The following is a 25,928-nucleotide window of genomic DNA, read 5'->3' as shown; positions in this document are numbered from 1 at the left end:
TAAAGTATTTCCTGTCTGTGCGTTTATTGGTAGGGGGCACGGATGCCGGGGTTTGCCAGATGTCATTAGCTACTTCAAGGATAGCGGCATCAAAAGGGAGAGCTAGTTTCGATTTGTTGGATTGTTGTAAGTTTCTGAGGAGGGCATGGTGCTTCTGTGGCGCCTTGGAGGTACGTAAGTTTTGTGAATATGCTACCCGTTTAAAAAGCTCATGGAATTGTTTGTAATCATCCACGAGAGAGGGTTCGTCATTGAACACCGTGTCGTCCGGGGAAGAGGAAGAGACATCTGTCGGAGAGGCCGTGGGCTGTTGCTCTGCTACAGGTGACTGAGCGATATCGTCCTGTGGGGCAGAGGCTGTTGACGCATCCCCGGTAGGCGTTGGTGGGCGTTGAGCCGGCGGGATAGAGTCCTGAGTCATTGGTCGTGGTGAAAATAATTGCTGCCACTCTGGAGACGAGGGTGAGCGTCTTGTGACTGAACATGAGCTATCACGATGGGGCGAGGTGTACATACGATAACGAGAGTCACGGTGTGAATATTGCGGAGAGTAAGAAGCGACGCTCCTGTGGCGATAGTAACGGGAGCGAGGAGGAGATCGTGGGGATCGTGAATGGTATGAATGGTGATATGGAGATCTCGAGTAGTATGTACGGTGATAACGCGGCGGTGAAATAGATTGCCTCGGGGATCTGTAGTAACGGTGCGTAGGAGAATAACCATAATGGTGGTCCCGCCGTCTTTGGCAAGGTGAGAGCAATGGCTCAGGGGAAAATGCCGCCCTATCGGGACTGGGGGAAGGCGTACGGGGATGGTGAGTCTTCCTTTGCGCCTTAGTCGGTACCCCCGTGGATGGGGGAGCCCTGGAATTGGACTACCCGGAATGGAGACGACCGAGGCAAAGTCAGAAACTTCCTCCGGGAGGCGAGGTGACCAAAGTGCGGAGGATGGGGATGGTGGTGCCGTATCATCCCCCGAGCCGTGGGGTTGCAGGCCCGTAGGAGCCGGCGCCAAAACAACGGACGGAGCCGGTTCAGCCATACACAATGGATGGTCGGTGCGGGCAGGTGCAAGCGTGCCCTGTATGTGCGGCGTAGCCACATCCCCAGGTCGGGATGACCTAGGCACCGAGTGTTTTCTCGGTGCCGTCTCCAGTGTCTGTGCTGGTTGCGGCTTAGTCTTCGGTGCCTGCTTAGGCTTCGGTGCCAGGTCGACTCTCGGTGCCAGGATAGCCTGAGAGCCTTCACGAGGCAACAGTGCTGAGTGTCTCGGTGCCGAGGACTGCACCGTATCTGGCTGCGGTTCTGCTCGGAGACTCGGTGCCGTAGATGATGGTGCCGATTCCGGGCAACCTGGCGGGACCGAGAACATTGAGAGTGCGGGGCTCGGCGCTGATGTACTACGGGCTTTTGGTAACTTGTCCACTCCCTGTGTGGGAGGGTGGCCCGACGAGCCTCGTGCCTCTCCTGCACTTAGGCTCCTGGACGGAGCAGAGCTTCTTCTGTCCTTGGACTTATGCGGTACCGGAGCTTCCCGTTCTTCTACTGACGGGGGCTGAAGCGCCTTATTGAAGAGTAGCATCTTCAGGAGCATTTCTCTGTCCTGCCTCGTCCGTGCAGTCAGCTTGGCACAGTGACCGCATTTCTGGGGGATGTGGCCCTCTCCCAGGCAGCGAATACAGCGGGAGTGGCCATCGGAGACCGGCATGGCTTCACCGCACGAAGCGCATTTCTTAAAGCCGGGAGAGCCGGGCATGTTTAGTGCGGCGGTCTCCGGGGGAAGAACGAACTTGAGGGGCTCATCGGAGCAGCCCTCAGAGTTTATAACGGGAAGAGAAAAAAATTTTTTTTGAACTATTAACTACTAATTAACTAACTAAGATAATAACTGACTAACACTATGTAGGAAGGGGCTAACTGGGAAAGAACAAATGAATAACGATACGATTTCTCCTTAGGAGAGGAGCGTGTTCCAAGTCCGTCTGCGGCCGTGGACAGTTAGGAGGAACTGGCGAGTCAGACTGCGCGACGCAGAAAAGGCGCAAACGCCGCGGGACACTCTGCGCATGCGCGGTCCTCCGGAGGGGGCTACTGCTAGCAAAAACTTTCCGGTTTGCGGCACCGGGACGAGCCCGACACCTGTAGTGGAGCACCCACGGGGACATCACTCGAAGAAGTAGTAAGGGTGGCAACACCATACCATGCTCCCAGCCAGAAGCTACCTCCCTCTAGCTGCCCAGTTCTAAGGGCAGCACCACTGCCAGTAGCCATGCAGAAGTTAAGTGTACAGTACAGAAATCCCCACTACAATAACCTTTTTGGGTTAGAACTCCCACAATTATAACCCTGTGAAATTTCAGGTTTAAATAAGTGAAATCATGAAATTGATGATTTTTTTAAATCATAAAATTGACCAAAGAGGACTGTGAATTTGGTAGAGCCCTACCTGTAAGGAACAGTATTCTTTCTGAGTTGGATAAATAAGAGCTTAAAATATTAAAGTTATAAGATTAAAGTTCTGTATTTGAACTGAAACACAGTAGTTATCTTTTTCTGTATGGTATAATTGAACACCACACTACAACACTGCTAAGGTAAATAGTGTTTCTTACTATAACAACTGTGCAGCTCCACTGATAGCCTGCTCCTCAGCTTCCCCCACCACAGCCAGCTGTTTCCCATAGGTTAGGTCATCACATCAGATTTTAAAATTTCCCACTCTCTGGAACTCTACAGCCCAGAATGCACTGCAGCTTACAAAGGCATTATTTAAAAGATCCTATGATATATTACACCCTAGAGAGTACAGAGCAGCAAGCAGGAAATGTAATTTGAATGTGAAATATGATTGCTCATTCAAAGGAGGTGGCAGTTAACCCCCCTAAGCTATGGTGTTCTGGATACTGTACTCTTCTGGGCTGGATTCTACTCTGCACTCCCAGTTAAAGAAAAGTGCAGTTCCTTTGTATTTTATTTTGTTGCATTATTTACCAAATAGTATGTGACCATGTCCAGCATTTCAGGATTACTTAAGGAAAGATCATATTGTAATGTACATACACAAGGGACAATATTTTGGTTGCTGTGGGAACTTGAACTCTAGATTTCCTGGCTTTCATTTAAAATTTAGCATTGTATTAACGTAGCTTTATACACTAAATTAAGGAATGACTTAGTACAAATCTCCATGGATTGACAGCAGTTCTAATGTTCTATGGACAAAAGAGACTGACTAGAGAAAACTCAACACAGGGAACAAAAAGAGAAAGAGCAGTGTCCACAAGCACTGATGTAACAAACCAGAGCCCAGTTACAGTATGGATGTGGCTCAGCAGACTCAGAGTCAAATCAGATAGGTAACTCTGGGTTCCCAATTCGTGTGGCGAATCAGAGGGAACACAGAACACACTGGGAAGCAAAGGCTTCTGTGGAGTGAGACCCATTTCCAAAGAACAAGGGTCACAGAAAATGCCCTACACATTGTAGAGGGAACAAAAAAGAATGTTACTAGTTACCCATTTTAAAATTAACATACTTGGTGCTTTGAAAGAGCCCTTAGCATTGATGTAACAGTTAAAAACCCTTTAAACATCCTTAGTTTTTAACTATAATCCTATCTCAGCGATAGTGGATCTTGGAGAGCGGGGTGGAGGTGGGAGGTAGAGTGGTACATATAACATAAGAGGGGATATTGTTCTTCAATTTGCTGGGAAGCTGGCCAAAACTAAGGCTTTATCTACATTTCTAAAATTAAAGCGCAGCTGCAACAGTGCTTTAAAGTGAAAGTGTGGCCACGGTGCGAGCTCTCCCAAGTGCTCTGTGTGAACCACCTCCACAAGGGGAGTAGCTAACAGTGCTGAGAGCCCATTTACCTGGACATTTTACAGTGCTATAACTTGCTGCGCTCGGGAGTGAGTGGGGTGTTTTTTTCAAACCTCTGAGCCAGAAAGTTGCAGCGCAGCAAAGGGGCAGTGAAAACTTAGCCTAAACCTTCTCCCAGGATCCACAAGAGCAGCAGTTCATAATCACTCCTCTTTAAAGCTGAAGCACACTCCTTTGAGTCTCTTTTGGCTGACACATTGGCAGGCCATGTCTCTTATACCTAGAATTGTTAACACACACGTGAAGGAAAGCAGAACAACGAACATGTGTTCCCACACTATAGCTAATCTACACAGGAGGTATAATTTCCAGACCTAAGTGTTCTAGTTTTGATCCAACTAAAGTACTAAAAAATAGCAATGTAGCTGCAGCAGCTTGAGCTGCAGAAGGGGCTAGCCACCCGAGTACCAATGCAGGGCACATTTAACACTCTCATTTGATCAAAGCTAGCATGTGTATGTTTACCTGAGCTGGAAGTTATAGCTCCAGCATACATGCACCCATAGTCAGAGGAGAACTATCACAACATTATTAGCCTGTTAGTTAAAATCACTACCAGCTCAGCCAAGCAGTTTCTTGCTTCACCCCACCCAGCAGACTAAGCAGCAATTTTATCTGATCCACAAGAGAAGGTCTATCCCAACCCACCCTCCCAGCCAAAACTGGTGGCCACATTCTCCATTCAGAATCCGTGGCTGGAGAAGGAGTTTAAAAGTTGAAATTTGTCTGCCAACAGGGCCAACTATATCAAAACAAGCAAGCATGAATTGCCCAGCATGTGTATGTTCCCTATGATTGCAAAGCTAGAGTGTGCACAACAGAAGAAAGTAAAAAGCAGTAAAACACCTCTGTGTTCCAAGGCTTCCTTTGTTTGCTAAATAAACTGGAGGGAAGTGCTGGGGGAGGAGAGATGCAATTTCAAAAACAACACTGACAGAACCCCACAATTTCACCAGTAATGAATATATTAAACTTTTGACCTGATTATCCTTAAATCAAATGCAGGAGCCTGCAATCTTGGGCGCATGGGTAACAGATCCAAGGGCAAACGACAGACTTCAAGGGTATCAAGGAGCAGAGAGAATTATACATCCTAGCCAAGCAATCTAACAGCTGACTACTCTAGAGAAAATTTCAGACTTTGTTCGGAGGATGAAAATGTATGCGTATTTTATAAAGCTGGCTAGATGGTTATCATCTCTCATGCATTTTCCTGTCATCATATCCCATAATCCACCAGAAATTGCAGTAATCCTGGTACCTCTGATAAAAGCATCCTTGCATCCAACTTCTGGCCATATACTTCCCAATTACAATGCTAATCCTCCCCTGATCATATTCTCTTCTCCTGGCGTTTGACAATCAAACTGATTTCTATCCCTTACACCCCACAGTGCCCCTCAGTCATACAAAAATTCCACAAAGCACAGGAAGAAGTGTGTGGGATCAGCCCACATCCAAGAACAGCACAGATCCTACAGGTGCTAGAGAATAAGGATAATTTCACAAAGAATTCTCTCTCTGAGGCACCTGCTGAAAAACATACAAGCTCAGAGGGATGTCACCAGAAAAGTCAGTTTAAAATTCAGTTACCAATATAATTTTTAAAATAATTTTTGAAAGTGGAAACTAAAGGATACTCTGTGTAGGGTCTGCAAAGAGCTGAGCCCTAAGGGGAAGGCCATTCATGCTAGTACAGAATCCCTCAGTTTTCCATTCCTTATATGTGCAAAGCGTGTAAGCCCTCACATAACACCGTCCTCTACTCACCCAGAGGTACATCATGTCAGCCTGGGCTGTTCAAACCCAGCAGGGAGGTAATCCAGGAACACAAAAGGCACTTCAGTAAAAAGTAGAGACGAAAGGTTTTGTAAAAATCCAAATTGCTCAGTTTAAGGATTAAAAAGCGTCTCGCTTCTTCCTCCCCCCTCCTCCTCCAACACTGTTTGGTTGTTCTGTGCTCTCTCACTCACTCACTCACTCAATCTCTCTGGGAGTTCCCAGCCCTGTGTGTCTGTACTGGCGTGCAGAGCACACACACTGCATTTGCCTCCAGGGAATTTCTCTCTGTCATTCTGCTTCTAAAAACACAATCATGGCCTCACAAGATTCTTGCAAGAGGCAGGGATGGGTGGGGTTAGTAATAAATGCAGACCGACTCCTAACTCCAGAGTGTGCTGACTTCAGAAATGGGTTCTTTAAACTTGAATGAAGCAGAGAACTACTCTCCAAGGTCAAGAAGGGTGAGAGCAAGTCCACCCCTTTCTACAACTCTCTTTCCCTTTAGTTCCCTCTGCAGGACTCATCCATAAACCTAGATCCTGCAACATCTTAGCCCACAACCATTAGCCAACATCAGTGAACATACAAAGCTTAGTCATAATTCAGTAGCTATATGTATTTATATTATGCCACTGGCAGGGATCAAGACAGAGAACAAATCCTGGAAACCCCTGAAACTAAGATGACGGTATATATAGAGTGCCAAGCACTCATGTATCCTCTAATTTTTCCAACCATGTGAAGAATAAATTTTGTTATGTGCATCAAAGCATGTGCAGATTTGCAACACCAGTACAAACACACATTGCTGACTGTGGGTGCTTTGCTAATCAGCTGGGCAGCATTTTAATTTATCTTGGGGTGGCTGCCCAAGTGCACAGGTTACAGAGAACATGGACAGGCACCCCAAAGTTATCAACAGAGACAGCAAAAAGATCAGGGCATGAGCCGAAGGGAAGAGACTCAAAAGATAAAAGGATTTAATCTGCTTTTGCAGGTGGCTTCCTATGTCAATAATTTACAAAGCTTAATATCACTAACACAGCTGGTTTGGCTCCTGATTTGTGGAGAGTACTGAGTTACAACTGCCCTGGGGCCCTGCTCCCCCTATGTCTGGCTGAGGCGAGCACCCCCTTGCTCAGCACAGTCAGAGCTAATCCTCAATTTCAGTTTTGCAAAAGTCTACCAATCACGAGCCAGCCATGGAAGGGGTGCATGGCACAGAAGACACTCGATTTGAACCCCCAGAACTGGTCTAAAAAGAAGTCCCTAAGCACTATATGCCCACCCCATCTCCCATGCCCATAGGATAAGTGTCACCTCTCATCTAACTAACCTGGTAAAATTGCTATATCAAACAGAAAAACAAGTTTACTTTTACCTCCCCATCTTGAAATGCAGAATTACTTCTCTTCACTAGGCCCCAAATGATGAGCCTCACTTGGCCTCTCTTCTAATGCAAGAGACTGTTTTTAACTGAATGTGATCAAGAAGCAGAGGCAGCGGTCTCCTTGGAAATGTGCGAGTGTTTGGAAAGAATATTTTTATCTCGGCAGAAGAAACAGAAATCTCACACCACCTCTGCTCTTCATACTTACGTTATATATTGTAACATTTAACATATTACATTATATACATAGTTAGGGCTCCAACTGGAAACAGCGGTGATACTCTCCCTAACTCTACAGCCACCAGTACCACCTACTCAGGGTGACAAAACAAAATGCCACAGAGTAGTTTGTGCAAATGTCCAAAATATGCTCACACATGCTCTATTGGACTCCTCAGGCTTGAGCTTGACTCTCTTCAGTAGGGTTCAGATACAACATGGGGCTATGCTGGATTAAGGTCTAGGCACAAAAGAGCCATGTCTCAGAATAATCAATCAATCAAAATCTAAAGGGGGGGATAAAATGTTTTGCTTCTGGTCCTCATGGCTGTAAAGAAAAGCTCAACAGCGTGGCCAGGATGTAACAAATGCAATGATTTCTTGGCAGCACTTAAACCAGGGAAGAAGCCATCTGGCCCAATACCCACTATCAGAACACTAGGCTCTGGAAAAGGTGCACAGGTTTGGCCCAGGGAGATCTTGTGCCCCACTGAATTGTGCACATTTGGCTCCCCACTGGTGTAGCTAAAATAATCCCTTGTGGTCTGCCCTTTCCTTTGGCCTTTTGACTCCACAGGTCAAATGGGAGAATAACCCCCCTCCTCCTTTTTCCCTCCAAACATTACCCATTGTAGCACCAAAATAATCTCTCACTCTCTGGAGATAGTGCAGTTTATATAACCCTTCTTCTTCTTTCTTACTTTCACTGAACGGCAATTAATAATGCTCACCTTAACCTCAGTGGGTGAACATTTCACTGACACGAATGGGACAGGCCTCCAGGACGTCTGCAAATTCAGGAGGGTATCCCTGCTTTGGTTGCACTTGGGTCATATTCTCAAGATTTTACTCACAACCATGACAGCCAGACTTACAGTGTTTTTAAAATGAAAGCTGGAGATTCTGGAATATAGAAACACAGCCTCAAAAACACAAAGCAGTTCACTGACTCACTGGCACAACCGAGGCAAATTCAAGTTCCATGCATAAGCGTATTTTAGGGGAAATTTTAAAAGACAAGTGCCTAAAATTAAGCTCTTAAATAGGTGGCCTGATTTTTAAAAGTCCCGAGTACCCAATCGCTCTCTAAGGCAAAAAGCTACCCTGAATTTTCTCACCTTGTCTCACCCCTTATGTCTGTTTCATAAGGAGGGAAGGTAAGGGACAGCCTATACCTTGAAAGCTGCATTTCACTTGGACTATTGGTTTTAAGGCAGCTCCATAACTCCACTACTACACAGGGCACATTCTGCCTCCAAAGCAACATCTGGAACTCAAGCCTTAAACCCCTTTTTCCACAATCATCAAATACAGACTCATCCCGCCACCAGCAGTACTCACTCAGAAATTCTTCTTTGGAGGCCAACTGGGAAGGGTTTTTTTTAAAAGCAAGTTGGCCCTTGTCACCAGTGCCTCATAGGTCCCAAGCATGGTTTAGTGAAACTACAAAATCAGGTTTCTCACTACCCACTTGCTATGAATACTCTGACACCTCACCAAGAAATGATGCCGTGAGAAATCCAGACACTCATGATAAAAAAGGCATCATAGCCTTGGAACTAGACCCCAAAAGGAATACTTCTCGGAAGCCTAAAAAACAGGTGGGCTCCAGTCCATCCTAGATCTCAGGGAGCTAAATCACTATTTACTCAATGACAATCAAGATCATCATCTGGATGCTATCATGCTTCTTTTACAGGAAGGTGACATTTACATGCTCTGGACCATACACAGAAGGATAATTCCTAAAGAGCAAAAGTATCTTAGATTTTCCACAAGAGAATGCCACCAACATTTTGTTGGTTGGTAGTTTGGGGGTGGTGACAGTATTCAGAGTTGTCACAAAAAGATTGGTAGTAATTTGTGGCCTGCCTACAACGGCTGGGTGTGCATGTTCCATAAGATATTCTTGATTATTAAGTTCTTCCTAGGGAAAGAGGGAGAACATGAATATAGGACAACTGAGTTACTTCAGAACACCCATACTCATGGGTGGCCTCTGGACCAGGGAATCATGGGAAAACTTACTCAAGAGATGGGATATTAAAAGTTTCTCCTTGTCACTTACCTGAACAAGTAGTTACTCATCTTCTCACAGCATCGAGTAACAGGTTAACGAGGGTAGTCTTAAATATGGTATTGGATCACACTGTTTACCTGAGCATCTCAAGCCTCCCTAATCTGATAATATTCTCCCTTACAGCTAATCTCTTATGTGTTCAAAATCAGTAGGCATGGTGTCTCCACCCCACTTTGTTTTATAATGGCTATGACTGCATTTGGCATTTATGACTTCACAGGCTAGAAACTAAGCTAGACCACTGCTCGCTCGATGCACTACAAGACAGTTTCCATTGCCAGCCTCAGAGATGTTTCCCTCACAGACTCCTGCAAGGCAGCCATATGGTCCTACTGGCATATAACCACAAAACACTACTGCTTGGATTCAGCTCTTGGAAGGAATCTTGCTTCAGCCTCTCTATCCTCTGCAACCTATTTCCCAAACTCTCCTGCCCATTTGAGTTGGCCAGCATTAATCAGTGTTTTGTTCTGGATGTGTTTCACAGGCTATATTACAACTTATGTTGTTGGGAGATCCCATATATAAAACTCTTCCATATATAAAACTCTCTAACCATACTGTGACTATTGGCCTTATTATTGCCTGCTGCAGAAGTTTTATTACTTCTTCTCTGTTCCTGCATCTTAAGACATTTACTCTTCAATACTGCTCATTCTTCAGCAGACTGCTGCCAGTTCAAGGCCTGTATTTAACATGTCAGTTTACACGGACGAGGTTCCCCTATTTGAATAATGAGTAAGCACCTCTTGGACTTGAGGGAAAGAATCAACTTGGCCAGCTAGGGGGACCTCCAGCTTCACTTAAGGAGGAAAATCTTCATGAGTTTGGGGAGCTGAAATGCTGCCTTTAGAGAAGCACAATGACATCTCAATAGTTTACCAATGGATCCATTTTAAAGATTGGGAAAGGGAATCAGGCTAAGGAACTGTCTATGCCACAAACGTAACCACATTCGGGAACCTGATTCCAAAAAACATTTTTCCTTTACCCACTTAAAGACTGTAACATGAATTGGTACGGTTTAACCAGGTGAAAGTTTTGGACCTCATTTTAAAATTCCATCTACAGCCATCACACTTTTAACCACGCTGGAATCCAGTCAGGGTATAACTACTGTAAATGGGTTCCTTATTATTACATTCGCAGTACAGATGAGGAATAAGTTACTTACCTAATGTCACACAAGACAGTGACAGGAAGAAAGTCCAACATCTTGCTGTTCCCAGTCCCACACTCTAGTCTACTCACTAAACCATGCTATTTATTTGCCCCCTCCAGCCCCCCACTCCTTACCAGGGAGAAATCTAAGGATTAATAACAAAATTAGGGGAAGAATAGAAAGAGGATTAAACAAATATTTTATATTCATATATCATCATCTATCCTAAAGGATTCCAAAGAACTTCACAAAGTTTCACATTCTCTGGCTGTAAAAAGCAGCCATCCTTGGGATAAATCCCAGTGACTGTTTTAACACCACACAGTAACTCTACCCAACAGGACTCAAAGTAGATCATATTTTATTTGATATCTGGGTTGACAGAACTTAATGATCAAAATGGGAATACGGCCAGGAAGTAGGACAGAGTGGCCACCCTTATTCTCGTAAAAAGTGTTATGGGATACTTAATCAGGAGGAGCATCAGTCTGTTTTAAAAGACCCTGTTTACACAACAAATATAACAATATCATGGTGCCAAGAATATAACACTGATATCCTCTAATCTAATTAAAATATGTAGACTAGAAGGGACTTAAGCACACTGTTTCTACACAGATAATTTAATCAGACTAAAGCTATCATCCAGGTGGAGATGTGGGGCTATCTTTAAGGATTTAGCCCAATTATATGACTTGTTTACAACAAGTATAAGTGCTATCTTATACCACAAAATTTTAACTATGATGTAACTGGGTCAAAAAGTACAACCATGCTGTAGCCAGAATCCCTGACACAGGTTTTGGGAAAGAATGTGATGTTGACATCTCAGACAGGGGCTAAATCTTGGCCAAACAATGGCATTTCCATCAGCAGTCCCATAGCAATAAATCAGGGCACTGATTCAGAACTGAGTGAGGAAAGTACTACTACCATTGGCAATCACCAATACCACTTTCTAGAGCACCTAGGTTTCCTTGAAGGTTCCCATCCAAGAACTAACCCAGAATAACCCAGCCCAACACTCTTAATGCTGCAAGCCAGAGGAGAGAAAAAAATGAAGATGGGCCAATCAGATGACGGAAGGAGAGAGGAAAATCAACATGCAGTGGAAAGCATAAGGGAGGAAAACAAAATTAAACTGTTCTTTTCGACAGATGCTGCTAATGTAAATTTATATAGTCAGATGGAAGATTCTGGTCAGAAATGTACTATTTTTGTTAGCAAATATGAATTCTCTGAAACCTCTCCTACAAGATAAAATTAAAATTTAGTTAATTTTAAATTAGGACCTAAATACGGATTACCACATCCTTTCATGGTTAGTAAATGTTATTGAATGTACTGATGTTTCCACATTGTGTTGTATTCCTCTGGCCAAGAAGTGGAGGTAATGTGATTACGTCTTGGAGAGAGAAGGAAAAGGGGAATTTCATTTCAAACTGGGGAAACTGATTATTTTCTAAGCCAAAAGTCAGACAGAGGATGCCACAATTTATGCAGAAACAGTATACTGATCAAGGATGAAGACTCATTCATTGCCCCACTGCGATAAATACTTCAGCGACTATCTACAAAGGTCTGAGTGGAGATGGGAAGGAAAACGTGCTTTGCAATTGTCAAAGGGAAATTTCTATGACTAAATGGCTGTGTTCCGGGGCTTATCTAACTCTGTCAGAATGTCTCAGCAAGAGAATGTGTAAATCAGAGTCTTCCAGCTTTGCTTTTTTAATAAAATAAAATAAAATAAAATAAAATAAAATAAAATATTGATGATGGGGGTGGGAACTGTCTGGGGAGGGACACAAAAGTCTTTGGGCACACCCACAGTTCCTATGGAGATAATCAAATCTTCTTTAAGGCTGGTTTACTCCTTTGGGTGCTGCTAGGGACTCTAACCTTATAAAAAAAAAAGTACATAGTCACTCAGAACCTCTCTTCCCAGAATTCCTGCATTATCTACAGGGATCAGAATGTCTGAAGTGGCAAAGTAAGTCTCATCTCAAAGACCTAGACACCTGGAAACATTTTTTCTGAACCAACCGGCTTGTGGAAAAAGGCAAATACAAAGTGTGCACACTAAGCCACCCAGAAAGGACCCCAGGATCCTTTAGAATGTCTTGCCACACAAATAAACAAAACACTGACATGTTTCAAAAGAAAACCCATTTTGCTATAGTGCAGAGGACACACTGGAAAAACAGGATTGCCAGTTCCTATGGTAGGTACAGCTCAACTATGCACTACCACATGAAGCAGGCTTCTAAAAGGGATTACTCTATGGAGGCAAACTGCTTGGGGTTAATTTACCTCCTGCTAAAGAGAAAGAGAATCTAAACAGGAAGAACACCCCAACACGAGGATGGAACAAACCTTTCCAGTGACATTTCCAGACATGTCCTATCACTGGCCACATAGTAATTAATATCCTGGCTTTAAATATACTTCTCAGACTCATGTCAGAAAGAACCATCATGATAATCAATTCTGACCACCTGCATGTGGCAGGCCACAGAACCTCACGCATCCACCTTATGGTTGACCCATAAACTCTGGCTATATTACCGAAGTCCTCAAATTACAATTTAAAGACTTCAAATTAAGGAGAATCCACCATTTACTCTACTCAAATCAACAAGTGACCCCTGCCCTGTACTGCAGGGGATTGCAAACACTCTCTGCCAATCTGACCTGGGAGAAAATTTCTTCACAAACTCAAGTATAGTGATCAATTAGACTCAACATGTCAGTAAGACCCATCAGACACACACCTGGGAAAAAAATCATTGTAGTACTCAGAGCCCTCCCCACCTAGTGTCCCATTTCTGGCCATTGGGGATATTTGCTACTAGCTTCACAGATGGGTCATGGCCAGTGTAGGTAATATCATACCATCCTCTCCATAACTCCTCTCCCTCCCTACTGTTTACCCCTCTGATGTATTTATAAAGAACAATTCTATATCCTGTAAGCCTCCATTCGGTTAAGCTAAACAATGCAGGCTTCTTTATCTCCTCTCATGAGGCAGGTTCTCCATTCCTCTGATTATTCTAGTAGTCCTTCTCTACACCTTTCCCAGTTTGAATTCATCATTCCTAAATATGGGAGACCAGAATTGTACACAGTATTCCAGATGAAGTCTCACCAGTGCCTTGCACAATGGTAGTAAATACTTAAAGCCTCTGTTCACAACTTTACTGTCTGACCCGGCAGCCAAGAAAGGTGAAGTCTATAGCAAGGAGAAAGGAACCAGGTATTCAGAAAATCTTTTTAGCTGTTACTCCCAAATTAGTAGCTTCAGTAGAGTAATACAGAGCCAGCAAGAAGAGAGTCTTTGTGGTTATTCCCAGACAGAGCTATTTGTTAAAGTGAGATTAAGATTGAGAGAACATACAGTGCTAGTAGAACCAAAATGTAAACTCAAAAATACAGTGTTAAAGTTGATAGTACAAGAAATGCAAGTATTTAGAAATACAATTGTGTAGTGCGTTTTTGGTATGCCACCTACCAAGGAAGGTGTCCTGCCAGGATACAGGTAAATTAGTTTGAGTGCCTTAATTGTGAATCTCTAAGCTTTTAATTTACAAGGTTCACAGAAGAAAGACTTCACCACCTAAGTGCATCAACCTCCACTCCTCTCCCACAAGTGTTAGGAGATGAAGAACAGCAGTGGGAATCCCACAAAACCTCACTCTCATTGCCACGACTGTGAAGAGATTTGCCGGGCCCATGGTCAACATGGGAGGCAGCTCAGATCCATGCCTTTGGAAGGGGTGGGGTTGAGGCTAGCCTCCCCCAGCCAGCCCTTCAGGACCACCAGGAGCGTACTGCCTGGGTCTTTGGCAGTGGTTTAAAGGGCCCAGATCTCCAGCCACTTCCACTGTAGGGCCCTTTTAAGTCATCAGGCCCTAGAGCAGCTGCGCCCTCCCTTTCCAATCAACGGCCCTGCTCATTGCAAACCTTAACACAGCTTCAGACAAAACCAACTCCTATTGCTTCCATTGTAACCTTTAGGAAATGCAACTGACCGTACTGTCCCTAAATAGGATTGTCAGCTCCCCAACAAGCCTCTGTAGCCTCTGAGTGGGCCTGCATATCTACTAACAGATAGTTATTTTCCATCGTTTTAAAATCAGGAATCAATTTTTTTGCCTCTGTCTTATACTACTGCAGACTATCCCATGGCATTAGCAACTCACGAGCGTGCACACACAGATCACCCACTGAATTCAGATAGGCTATGTGTGGAGCAATATTACAGCAGTATATGTGGGAGAGGGAGCAGCAGAGTTTCCACCTCTGCTCCAAGTAACTGTGTATTAAAATTCTACTATTCTACTATTATAAAATTCTATTAAAAACCTTGGCTTAAACCCCATGTTGACACCTCAGGACAGAATCCTAGGGACAATGTCATCCATTACAGAAGCCAAAGAAACTGTATTCCTCTGCTGTCTGTGCAGAAGAATCTTAAAAATATTAGGGCATTTATTCAAAAAAATAGAAAACACTGTCTTGTCCACGTTAAATTCTTTTTCACTAAGAGATACAAATTTTCCAGGCAATAACACAGCACTGAATGCTTGCCAACTATATCTACCTGTGTCAGCCCTATACTCCTGGATCTAATTCAATATTATTTTTGCAAGCCCTGAGAGATGGACGTAAGTGGAGATAACAATTTTATTCTGTAATTGTAAGAGCCCCTGGATCAGCTGAGCAGATTCTGAACAGTCCCTATAACAGTATGCAATGAATTCTGTCTTCCAAAGAAACCAAAAGATGAATAAATCCTATTGAGTAGATTTGAATTATACCTAAGACAGCACAGGAACCCAGGTATTTTACCAATACTGCATTATATAGACTCATGGTTGACTATCTGTAGCCTACTGTCATGGTTCCTCAGGGTCCACAGGTGATCCGTGGCTTGAGCTTAGCCCCCGCCTCCTTCCCTATGCAGCAGGGATCTTGGGCAGCCACAAGGCTGGAGCACCAGCTCTGGCTCCCTGTTCGGAGGGCGGAGGTGTGTGTGAAGAAAGTCCCAACATTCCCCACCAGACCAGCTTGCAGAAAGAAGCAGAGCAAGCATCTCCATGCACTGCCACTATCCCCCCCCCCCTCGACCTCACTGAGGAAACGACAACACATGGAGCCACTTGCTTGCGCTCCCTCCGCAAGCTGAGGTTGGGACTTCCTTAACACCCCCCTCCCTCCCGCCCTCCAAGCGGGAAGCCAGAGCTGGTGTTCTAGCCTCACACCTGCGTGGTGACTACCAGGCTGGAGTGGCAGTATAGGCTCCCCATTGCGTGGGGGGAAGGAGGGGCTGACCGTCCGTCCCCCCCTTGCTGGGAGAATGGCAGCACCAGCCAATGGGAGAGGTGGAAGGCGGTACTTGGGAGCAATGGAGGCACGAAACCAGGTAAACACCCCCCCCCCCATGCCCAGACTCTTGTACCTGCATCCCCCTCACTCACCCTCCCCCCCAAAGACCCCACACCCTCAGCTTGCTCTTACACCCTCCCTCCAGGCCAGGCATCCTACCTCCTGGCCACACACACTACCCCCAGTCTACTCCTGCACCCTCCCTCTTGGCCAGACTCTGCACCTTCCCTTGCTCCTCAGTGGCCTCTGATCCAAAAAAGTTTTCCCATCCCTGCCATAAATAAAGAAATGTTTTGTGTTGGACATAAATTAATATTTTACTTTATTTAAAATGAAGTTTGATAAACTAACATGAGAAAGTTAAAACATTTAGTCTGTTTAATAATTTAAATTAAACCATTCTCCCAAGCTGCAGCACTAGCAAAATGGCTCAGGCGTAATTATGTAATTAATGGTGAGTTTCTGTTAGCAACTGGTGGTCCACAGAAAGGTTTGCATTGAGCCAGATGGGCCATGGGCCAAAAAGATTGAGAACCACGGACGTAAAACAAGACAAGTTGTCTGGATTGTCAGCTTGTTTTTGCCAACAGAGTACCAGTTACATGATTTTGGTGAGAGAAGGGATCCTGAAGAGACCAATACATGCATATATAATTTATAGGTAGGAGAAGAATGACTTCCTCCCTGATCCCCCCAGTTAATTCAGGGGCAACACTAATGAGATCTGAAGGGAATCACCAGAAGGAATGCTGATATTCACACAATTGCTAAAGACTTTTGTGAAGCATAGGAACAATTATATAGTAAGTAAGGCTGGGAGAAAGAAAACCAAATGTAGATTTAAGGGAAAACCGATACCTGTAGACCATAGGAGTAGAGAAAAAGCAAGGTGAGACAACCATAAACAGAACCAAAACTTTGCAAATGTGTTTCTACAGCTGTCAAACCATATACAGAGGGACCAGAGTGGGATGTGTCCAAGGCCATATTTACAGTACAAACTGTACGTTGACACAAGTTATGCTGGTGTGCAATGGCCAAAGTGGGTGTATCGCTAGGGTGTGTACCTACTTGGCTACTTGCACCAACACTGTGCATGGTGACCAGGAGGGCTTGTGTTGATGCAGATATGATGCATTATGGGTTGATCTCTCAGTGCCCCCACATCACCATCCAGCACAATGCCTTTGGGGATATTTTTATACTGTGTTGTGGGATTGAAATGACTCACTGGGAGGTTGGGGTCAAGTTCCAGCATGCAACTTTCTCCATCCCATAATGCCACAAATATCTCTTCATCCTTGCATCTAAAACCTCGCAGATCTGCCTGGCACTGTCCAGTGTTCACCAACTCTGCCAGAATGATGGAGCCCACACAATTTTCCACTATTCTCATGTACATGGCAAATGCAGAGTACACAATTATTCCATATTTGCAAACCTGAAGAAAGTATTGCAATAAAGGACACTTAAAAAAAATGAATGGTCCTGCCGCACCTTAGAGACTAACAAAAAAAAAATGTAGATAGTGGTCTGAGCTTTCATGGGCACACCCTCTAGGAAAGCCCATGATACCATGTACATTTTTTGTTAAGTCTATAAGATGATGTGGGACCATTTGCTGTTTTTTAAGTTTTTTTCAGTTACAGACAAACACAGCTACCCCTCTGGGTCTTTGAGGACAGTTTGCTGCAAGACTTAGCAAAAAACAGCTCAAGATTGTTGGTGGCATTCATGGAACAGCTACACACATAATGCAGGTTTGGAATGATGAGCACGGTTGCCAAACTTTCAGCTGCACAAGGCCACATTTCTACATCTGTATAGCAAACTCGCCCCAGTTTTCCCACGCATGGACACCAGAATGAAAACAGAGGATAGCGTGAATTACACTGGGGCTATGTCTACACTCGCGGCTTCTTACACAAGTATGGCCATTCTTGCGCAAGAATCCGCAGAGCGTCCACACTGCCCAATCCCTCTTGCGCAAGGAAATGTACAGTACGGCGTGGTAAGAGAGGGCTTCTTGCACAAGAGCTACGCTCTTTTTTAACAGATGTAAGCCCTCTTGTGCAGGAGCTCTTGCGCAAGAGGGCAGTGTGGACACTCAGCAGGGATTTCTTGCGCAAGAAAGCCCTATGTCTAAAATGGCCATCAGAGCTTTCTTGCGCAAGAGAGCATCCACACTGCCATGGGTGCTCTTGCGCAAAAGCACAGCTGGCACATGGAGTGTGGACGTTTTCTCGCACAAGAGTTCTTGCACAAGAAACCTTGCGCAAGATGTTCTTGTGCAAGAAGCCGCCAGTGTAGACATGGCCTGGAGGTTCGCCATGCTGGATTTCTATTGGTAGTGGGAATTAGAAAATTCACAGCATGGGCTACTATCATTAAACCATGCAGGGCCATTAACTGTCTCCTGCTATGCATGACTGAGACTCTCAGCAAACTGCAGGAAACAGTGGATAGATTTGTAGCAATGAGGTTTGTGGGGGCAATACAAATTCTTATTGTGGTACCACCGAAGCATGCCACAGAATACATCAACAGAAAGGGCAACTATATATACACAAGTGTTGGTGGATCACCAGTGACACATCACTGATATTCAGTGTGGGCTGGTCAGAGGAAGTGAATGAATACACATCTTTAAAACGACAAGATTCTGGGCCTGGGGGATCCACAGGAAAAAAATAGTGGTACTGAGCATCCGCTGACAGGCCTCATAGGTTAGCACCTCCCTTCCTCTCTGCCAGTAGTGCCATCTGCCTGCTAGTGGCTTTGCCAATCAGCTCTTCCCCCTCCCTGCCCACCCTGGATCAGCTGTTTAGCAACATAGAGACGGTACTGGAGGGGAGGGAATGGAGTGAGGGAGGATGTGCTTGGGGCAGAGGGTAGAGTGGGGACAGAGCCTGAGGCAGAGCAAATTCAACACCTCTTGCTCCTAAAGCCACATGCTGGCTACCTCAAGAATGCAAGGGAAAGCTCGGCAGATGCAAAATGGTTACTGAATATGCTTTACTCACAAGACTGGACCTCAGTGACAAAGATTTTTCAGTGGTTACAGTTGCCTGTTGTGTTCTGCATAGTATCTATGAAGTAAAAGAGGGAAAGCTGTTTCCTGGGAAGTGGGGTAGCAGCTGCCTGTTGACTTAGAAAAGCCAGGCACCAGGGCTATTAAGAGTACAGTGGAGCTACGCAGTCGAGAAAGACTGTGAAAAAGCACTTTAACAGACAACTACAGAAGCTTTCCGAGCTGGAGTCCCTGGCCTGGAGATCTGGGTGCTGCTAAGACTGTGCAGTGCTTGCTGTACATGTATAAATATAACTGGGTAGTTTCCTAAAGCGGGTTCTGTGGTACTTCAGAGTAGATTTACAAGTAGCATTTGCTTTGTCTACCACTGTGCACTGTAACATGTAATATTTGTTTCAAACTAATAAACAATTTAATTCTCTAAAAATAGAACTTGACTGAGTAGAAAAACACAGTACAGAAAATCAATGTGCTAATAAAATGACAGATAACAATTACAAATTTTTAACATAAATTAACACAGTGAAAAACTAAAATTAGAAAGGCAATAGACATTTATGTCCAGTTGAGTGCAAAAATGCTGTTCTTTGTGGCTCTCACAAGTCAGCGTACATGAAGCTGTAGTTTTCCTTGCTGTCCTCCAGTGTGGAATAGTGGGGTAATGACCACCTCACCTCTGCAGAAGAGAAGAGTGAGGGGGGATTTGATAGCAGCCTTCAACTTCCTGAAGGGAGCTTCCAAAGAGGATTGAGAAAGGCTGTTCACAGTAGTAACGGATGGCAGAACAAAGAGCAATGGTCTCAAGTGACAATGGGAGAGGTCTAGGTTGGATATTAGGGAAAACTATTTCACTAGGACAGTGGCAAAGCCCTGGAATGGGTTGCCTAGGGAGGTGGTGGAGTCTCCATCCCTAGAGGTTTTTAGTCTCGGCTTGAGAAAGCCCTGGCTGGGTTGATTTAGTTGGGATTGGTCCTGCCTTGGGCAGTGGGCTGGACGTGATGACCTCCTGAGGTCTCTTCCAGCTCTATAATTCTATGCCATGTTGTATGATGGAGGGTGAAGAGGGCAGTGAACATGGAGTTATCCAAGGACAGCAAAGTATGAAGGATCCAGGATTTTTGGACCTTTAGATCAACCAGGGTCTCCAGCACTTGGGTTTGCTACCTGAGAAGACCCATTATGTCATGGTGCACTTCCTGCTCCTTGTCCTGCTCGGATGCCTGGGCCCATAGTCAATGACTTTGACTTCCTGAGTTCCTGGGAGGTGCTCAACCTCCACTCTTCCCCATGCCCCACCTCCACTTCACCCTTTCTCCAAGCATCTATCACCACCCCATCTACTCCACTTTTTTCCACATTGCTCCTCTTCCTCCCCACCTCTTCCACCCCTAGCATCTCCTGCACATGGTTGAACAGCTGATTACAAGCAAGCAGGAGACACTAGGAGGAAGGGCTGCCAGTGATCAGCTATTTAATGGTGTGCAGGAGGTGCTGAGGGGTGGAGGAGGAGCAGAAAGATGTAAGGGAGGGAATGGAGGAGGCTGGCAGGACTACTGGTGGGTGCTCTATGGTTTTGGACATATTGTCCACCCCCACACCAAGCTTTGTTTGGGGGTCGATGCAGCACCAGCTTGAAGGACCTCTAGTCTTCTTCCTCCTCCTCAGGGTCAGGTGTTCTAGGGAGGAATGTTCCCCAAAAGGCCATCACACTAGAAGCTGTTAAAAAGAGACAGATGTGCCCCTGCATTTACCAACACAAGGGACATGGAAATACAGGTTTCAAAATTCCCTTCCCCTTTTCCCCCATAAAGGCTTTTAAGAGGAAATACTTACAGATACTCTATCTCTGGAGCACAATGGCACAGCACTTCTCTTCCTCCCTACCTGTGGTAAGTACAAGCCCACTGGGGCTACGGTCAGGGGAGGATTTTCTGTGGCATGAAGCTACAGAATTTCAGTCCCTGTTCCATGGATAGGAGCATAGGGCAAGGACAATGAACACTGACCCTGTTTTCCACAGTTGGTGGGGATTTTAGCTGATGTCTCACTCCTGAGAGTCACAGAGGACGGCACATGAACCAACAGGCTGCTGGATTGTTGACTATGCTGGTGCCAGCCAAATTCATTGCAGATCAACGTGGTGAAATGACCTACTGTGGGGGAAGAAATAAGGCAGCCATCCCTAGAAACCTTCAACAAAGCACTTCAGACTATCACCAAGAAAACTGCACAGCGATCTCTCAGGAGCATAAAAGCGATATTCCTATGCACAAACTTCCCATCTAACCCAACAGGTGAATGAAAGCAGATGGCAATTCTAACTCTGTCTGCTGTACCACTACCTCTTCTCAAGTAAAACAAAACAAAACTCAATATCTTTGCCTTGTTAATTGGGGGGTGAGCTGATGCCCTCTTTGAATTTAAACACAGTAAGGGAAAATATATGCACCCAGAGTTCCCTTCCCTTTATCAGGTTCATCTCCACTCATCTGGCAGAACTGGCTAGATTGTGACAGAATCTTAAATGAGACCTGACTTGTCACATGGCTAAAGCCTTCTGCTATGTCTTCCTCCTTCCTGTTCACAGAAGGGATCTCCATCTCAGGCTCCTCAAAGTAGACTGTGGACCATTGTTGGAGCTCTGCCAAGTATGGCAAGCAGTTCCTTATAGAAACAACAGGTCAGAGGCACCATATTCAATCTATCGTTGAACTTTTTGGCCTTGTGATATCCCTGACAAAGTTCCTTAGCTCTAGCTTGGAATTCCTGCTGATCCCCGTCATACTCCTTTGAATATGCTCACAGACATCCACATTTCTGCAGCTGGTCTGTAGGTAAACCTTGTGACAATCTGTACTTAATGGCAACCACTTTAACAAGACAATGATACATTCAGTACAAAATCTGCCTTGTGAGTTATTTGGAAACTCAATCTACTGAACATTATTGTCCTGGTAAAATGTGTGGCAACACAGAACATACATTTATAAGGTTTGCTGCATGATATTAGAGACATAAGGCCATCAAGCACCTGAGCCAGGTATCAGCATAATCAAATAGACTAGCACCTTGGTAAACGTCCATTCTTTGGCAAAAAGAAAAGTGTGAGTGAGAAATTTACATTTTGATAATGGAACAGCTGAGGATTCTCAGACTGGATGCTGTATGAACCCGAGCTGGAGATAATCATCCAATAGGAGAGAAAGGTATAAGAAAAGAGGACAACATAAATAGCCTCTCTCTTCCACTCCTATCTGTTTATGGCACCAACTACACCTGAAGAAACACTGAACTGGGAGTGTGATCCTGGCTGAGATGCTTTCAGCCAATAAGTCTGCAAACCCTGTGGTGAGAAAAACCTGTGCTTTGAATCAATTTAATTTGGCAAATTAGTTTGTGTTTTTATCTTTTATTTTCTATTTAACCAATTATGACTTTCATGCCTCATTAATGTTAATCACTTAAAAATCTTTCTTTCTGTAGTTAATAAACTTGTTGTATTGTTTTATCTAAGCCAGTATGTTTGGATTAAAGTGTGTGGGAACCTTCACTTGAGATAACAGGGCTTGTGCATATCATTTTCTTTTAATGAAATGACGGATTTTCTATGAGCTTGTGTTGTCCAGAAGAAGAGAGTTGAACACAATTCTGATGGAAGGTCTGGGACTGGGAATTTGCTGGTATCACCATATAATGCAATTCATGATAGGCTAAGCTATAGTACTCATACAATATAACTGTTAGTAATTTACATGCTGGAGACTGTGTCTGAGCTGACCAGGAATGCTTCTCTCACAACAAAGCAATGTAAAAGGTACCTGAGGTTACAGATGTAGGGGTAAGATTTGAGGGGACACAGCTGCCCATCTGTCCAGATTGTACCCAAGGAAATGTCACAGACTTGCACAATACCCTCCTCATCCTATAGACAGGCCCAGGAGCACCAGTACTTCTGCTCTATTCCAGACAGAAGTGTGTCTGGTGTCTTGTCATGTACAACAGAATGGCCAGTTGCACATGATAAGTGTGAGCTGCTAGCTGGGCTTCCTAAGCTGAGCAATCAGGAAAAGGCAAACCCAAAACACTAGGGCTACGTCTACACTGGCCCCTTTTCCGGAAGGGGCATGTAAATTTCACTAGTCGTCGTAGGGAAATCCGCGGGGGATTTAAATATCCCCCACGGCATTTAAATAAAAATGTCCGCCGCTTTTTTCCGGCTTTTAAAAAAGCCGGAAAAGAGCGTCTAGACTGGCCCCGATCCTCCGGAAAAAGTGCCCTTTTCCGGAGGCTCTTATTCTTACTTTGAAGTAAACCCTTCATGGCTATTCTGAAGACGGGGCCAGTGTAGACGTAGCCTAGGGGGAAGAAAGGGGGACTTTCAACTGCATAACTACTGGGCAGTGCAGTGTAAAATTGTGGCCAGAGCAGCTGCTGATGCAGGAAACACATCAGCTGCTGGAGGGCTGTTAAGATCAACTCTGCATTGACTTAAGTAGGTTGGTCATTGCTCTCCAACATTCAGGGAGGTGATGTTGTTGAAGTGGGTTATTTACACCAGCTGGAGGCAAATTTGAGGGAAAAGACATGCACAACTATGTTGACCCAAAGTGCACAGATGACCCAGGAGGACACAAAAGACACAGTTCAAGGACTAGATATCAGTGTACCTCAGAGACACCAATCTGCATGACAGCCTGAGCTTTAGAGGGCGACTATAAAAGTCATTAACTGAGAACAGGGAAATTGCAAGAATTATGATAAAATTAGTTCTATGCTAATGCTCAATCTGAAGGACAAGCAGCTCCAAATTATGCTAAATGCCTTTTATGTAGCACAGCCCACAAATGATATATTACATTTATGTTGCATATTGTGCAATTATTAAATTAACTTTTGAGTGAAATTCAGAGCTTGGCTACTATCTACAGAGCCCAACATAATCTGGACTATCACTGAGACCAGCACTCCTGCTATGCCCCACCACAACAACTGCTCTCAGGGGGAGTTTATCAGCTATTTGTCCTTAGGGAAAAACTCAGACGGGTCAGCTCTGAAATTCCATCCAACTGAAAACACGACAGTCCAAACCTGACCATGTACACCACAAAATAAAAGAATTCTCCTTGATCCCAGCTTTCAACAGAGAGCTGTTGAATCCCATGACATTTACTCTTCCGGCTGTTAGCCATCTTCTCAGATCCTTGCAAAGAATCAGAGTTGGCTGCTACACAGGGTTAGAAAATGCATGTTCCATCACACTAAATTCTTCAGTACTATTTTAAACCTATATAAAGTCTCCTTGGGTAACAGGGTGTTGGGTGCCTTGTAAACACAGATGACAATCATAAAAAGGGTTAGGTGTTTCCCATGGGTGCTTTGTTGACATGTAAAAATGTGTAACCCAGGCATCCAGGCTGTAGCTGGGGAGTGATGATGAAGCACAAGAGGTTAGCACGTATTACACAGCAGTTACTTAAGCTTCTTCTCATTATAATCCTTGTGGGAATACTCATCAGCAACAAACCCTTCAGAAAATCTGCAGTAGGCAGAAAGCAACTGCCGCTCAGCCCCACACAAACCGACATTGCAGCTCATCACCAATCACAGCAACCAAAGAGTTAAACACTCAGATTCCTGCTAAAATTGCCGAGAGCTACAAGCCTGTCTCCTGTGTGGGTGGTGGCGGCAGCAGCTAAATCCACACTCCAATGATTGGCTGGTCTAGTAGAAAGAGGGGGTGTGTGGAGGAAGAGATGGGTCGCGGGTTCCCCCCCTCAGTAAACAACAACATGGCATCTGCTCAGGTTTTCAGCTAAAATCTGTCAGACATTTCTGTTAATTTTACCGCAAGTCTCAGGAGACATCAGCCTCTGACCTTTGTTAGAAAGAAAACCCTTGTCCTCTAATTACAGACTTCTTGAAAAAACACAATCCAGCTGGCAATTAATGCAGAACAGAGAAATATTTTTTTCTATATCAAATTAGTACGGTTGACCACACTCCAAGGGCATTGATGCACATCCCCCCATCAAAATGGCAGCAGAAGTAAAGCAAACTTTCACCTGCCACGTCACTCCTATTAACAACACTTAACTGGACTGTTTTCAAAGATATTTCCTTTAAACTTCCTTCCTTCCACCTGCCATCCCCCAAAGACGTTGTTTCTGCCAGCATCTCCTCAGATCCACTGGGAAATCTAGGAGAGTTATTAAACCAGGACATTGCCGATTTATCCACTAATGGAATGAATCAAAATAGCATATATAGGCCTTCTCACCTCACCCCCCACCCCAGAAATCTCCAGGGAATGGAATCCATTTGGTAAATGACTGCTCCAAGCAGTGTTATCCTAGACCCTACTCTACGCAGAGAGCAACCCTCTTTTTTAGAAAGAGCATGAATATCCTCTACCAACTGTCTTTTCTTAAATGACATCTATCTACTGACAGGAGATAGTGTCCTTAAAGGCACCATCTTGCACTACCAAATGCAAAATTGGACAAGTTGGCAGAATAGCAATAGGTAGGAAATTCCCAGTCATTTTATTCTCATGGTAGTGCTGCAACATGAGGTGAAGGAGGGATAGGGATAGGGGGAGAGGGAGAGGGAGGAGGCATGGAGCAAATAATATATAGGAGATAATTTGTTGTCCATCTCCTGCAGTTCCCAATAGCACATGGGTAAAAACAAACAAAACAGTTCAATGGAGTGAGGAAGTACTGATGCTGAGGACTGTTATCCAATTTTCTTTATCTAAAAGAAGATGGGGAATGGGTGGCACAAAAGTGTTTATGGCAGCGAGAAGGAGGAATCCTTCTTTAAATGTGTTAAAGAGATGGAATTCTGAATCTTATGGGGGAAGAGTCATATAATTCAAAGGTTTCTGGGGTTCACAGCCTAGCACAGCTTATGCGTGAGAGGGAAAGAAAGGCCTGTCACTGCAGTCCCTGGCAACGAAAAACCCTTTATTGGTTCTGGTCAGCAAGTTTTTTTTAGTA

The 25,928-nt window shown here is 44.5% G+C and overlaps 1 protein-coding gene across 17 annotated transcripts in view; it reads right to left on the bottom strand.

Moving 5' to 3' along the window:
• Positions 1–25,928, bottom strand: part of RBFOX2 (RNA binding fox-1 homolog 2) — a 273,572-nt gene that overhangs the window by 167,160 nt on the left and 80,484 nt on the right. Inside the window, exon 1 of one of the 17 annotated variants that reach the window (XM_075937943.1) lies at positions 5,652–5,957. The exons of the other annotated variants lie outside the window; for them this stretch is intronic. Within the exon in view, the coding sequence (XP_075794058.1) occupies positions 5,652–5,666 (15 nt within the window). The 5' untranslated portion in view covers positions 5,667–5,957. Of the gene's footprint in view, positions 1–5,651; positions 5,958–25,928 lie in introns of those variants that run through there. 17 annotated transcript variants of the gene reach the window in all.

This window comes from Pelodiscus sinensis, chromosome 1 (assembly GCF_049634645.1).
Source record: "Pelodiscus sinensis isolate JC-2024 chromosome 1, ASM4963464v1, whole genome shotgun sequence".
NCBI classification, from domain to species: Eukaryota; Metazoa; Chordata; order Testudines; family Trionychidae; genus Pelodiscus; species Pelodiscus sinensis.
The sequence above is the reverse complement of the archived record's forward strand: the minus strand, read 5'-3'. Positions and strand labels throughout refer to the sequence as shown.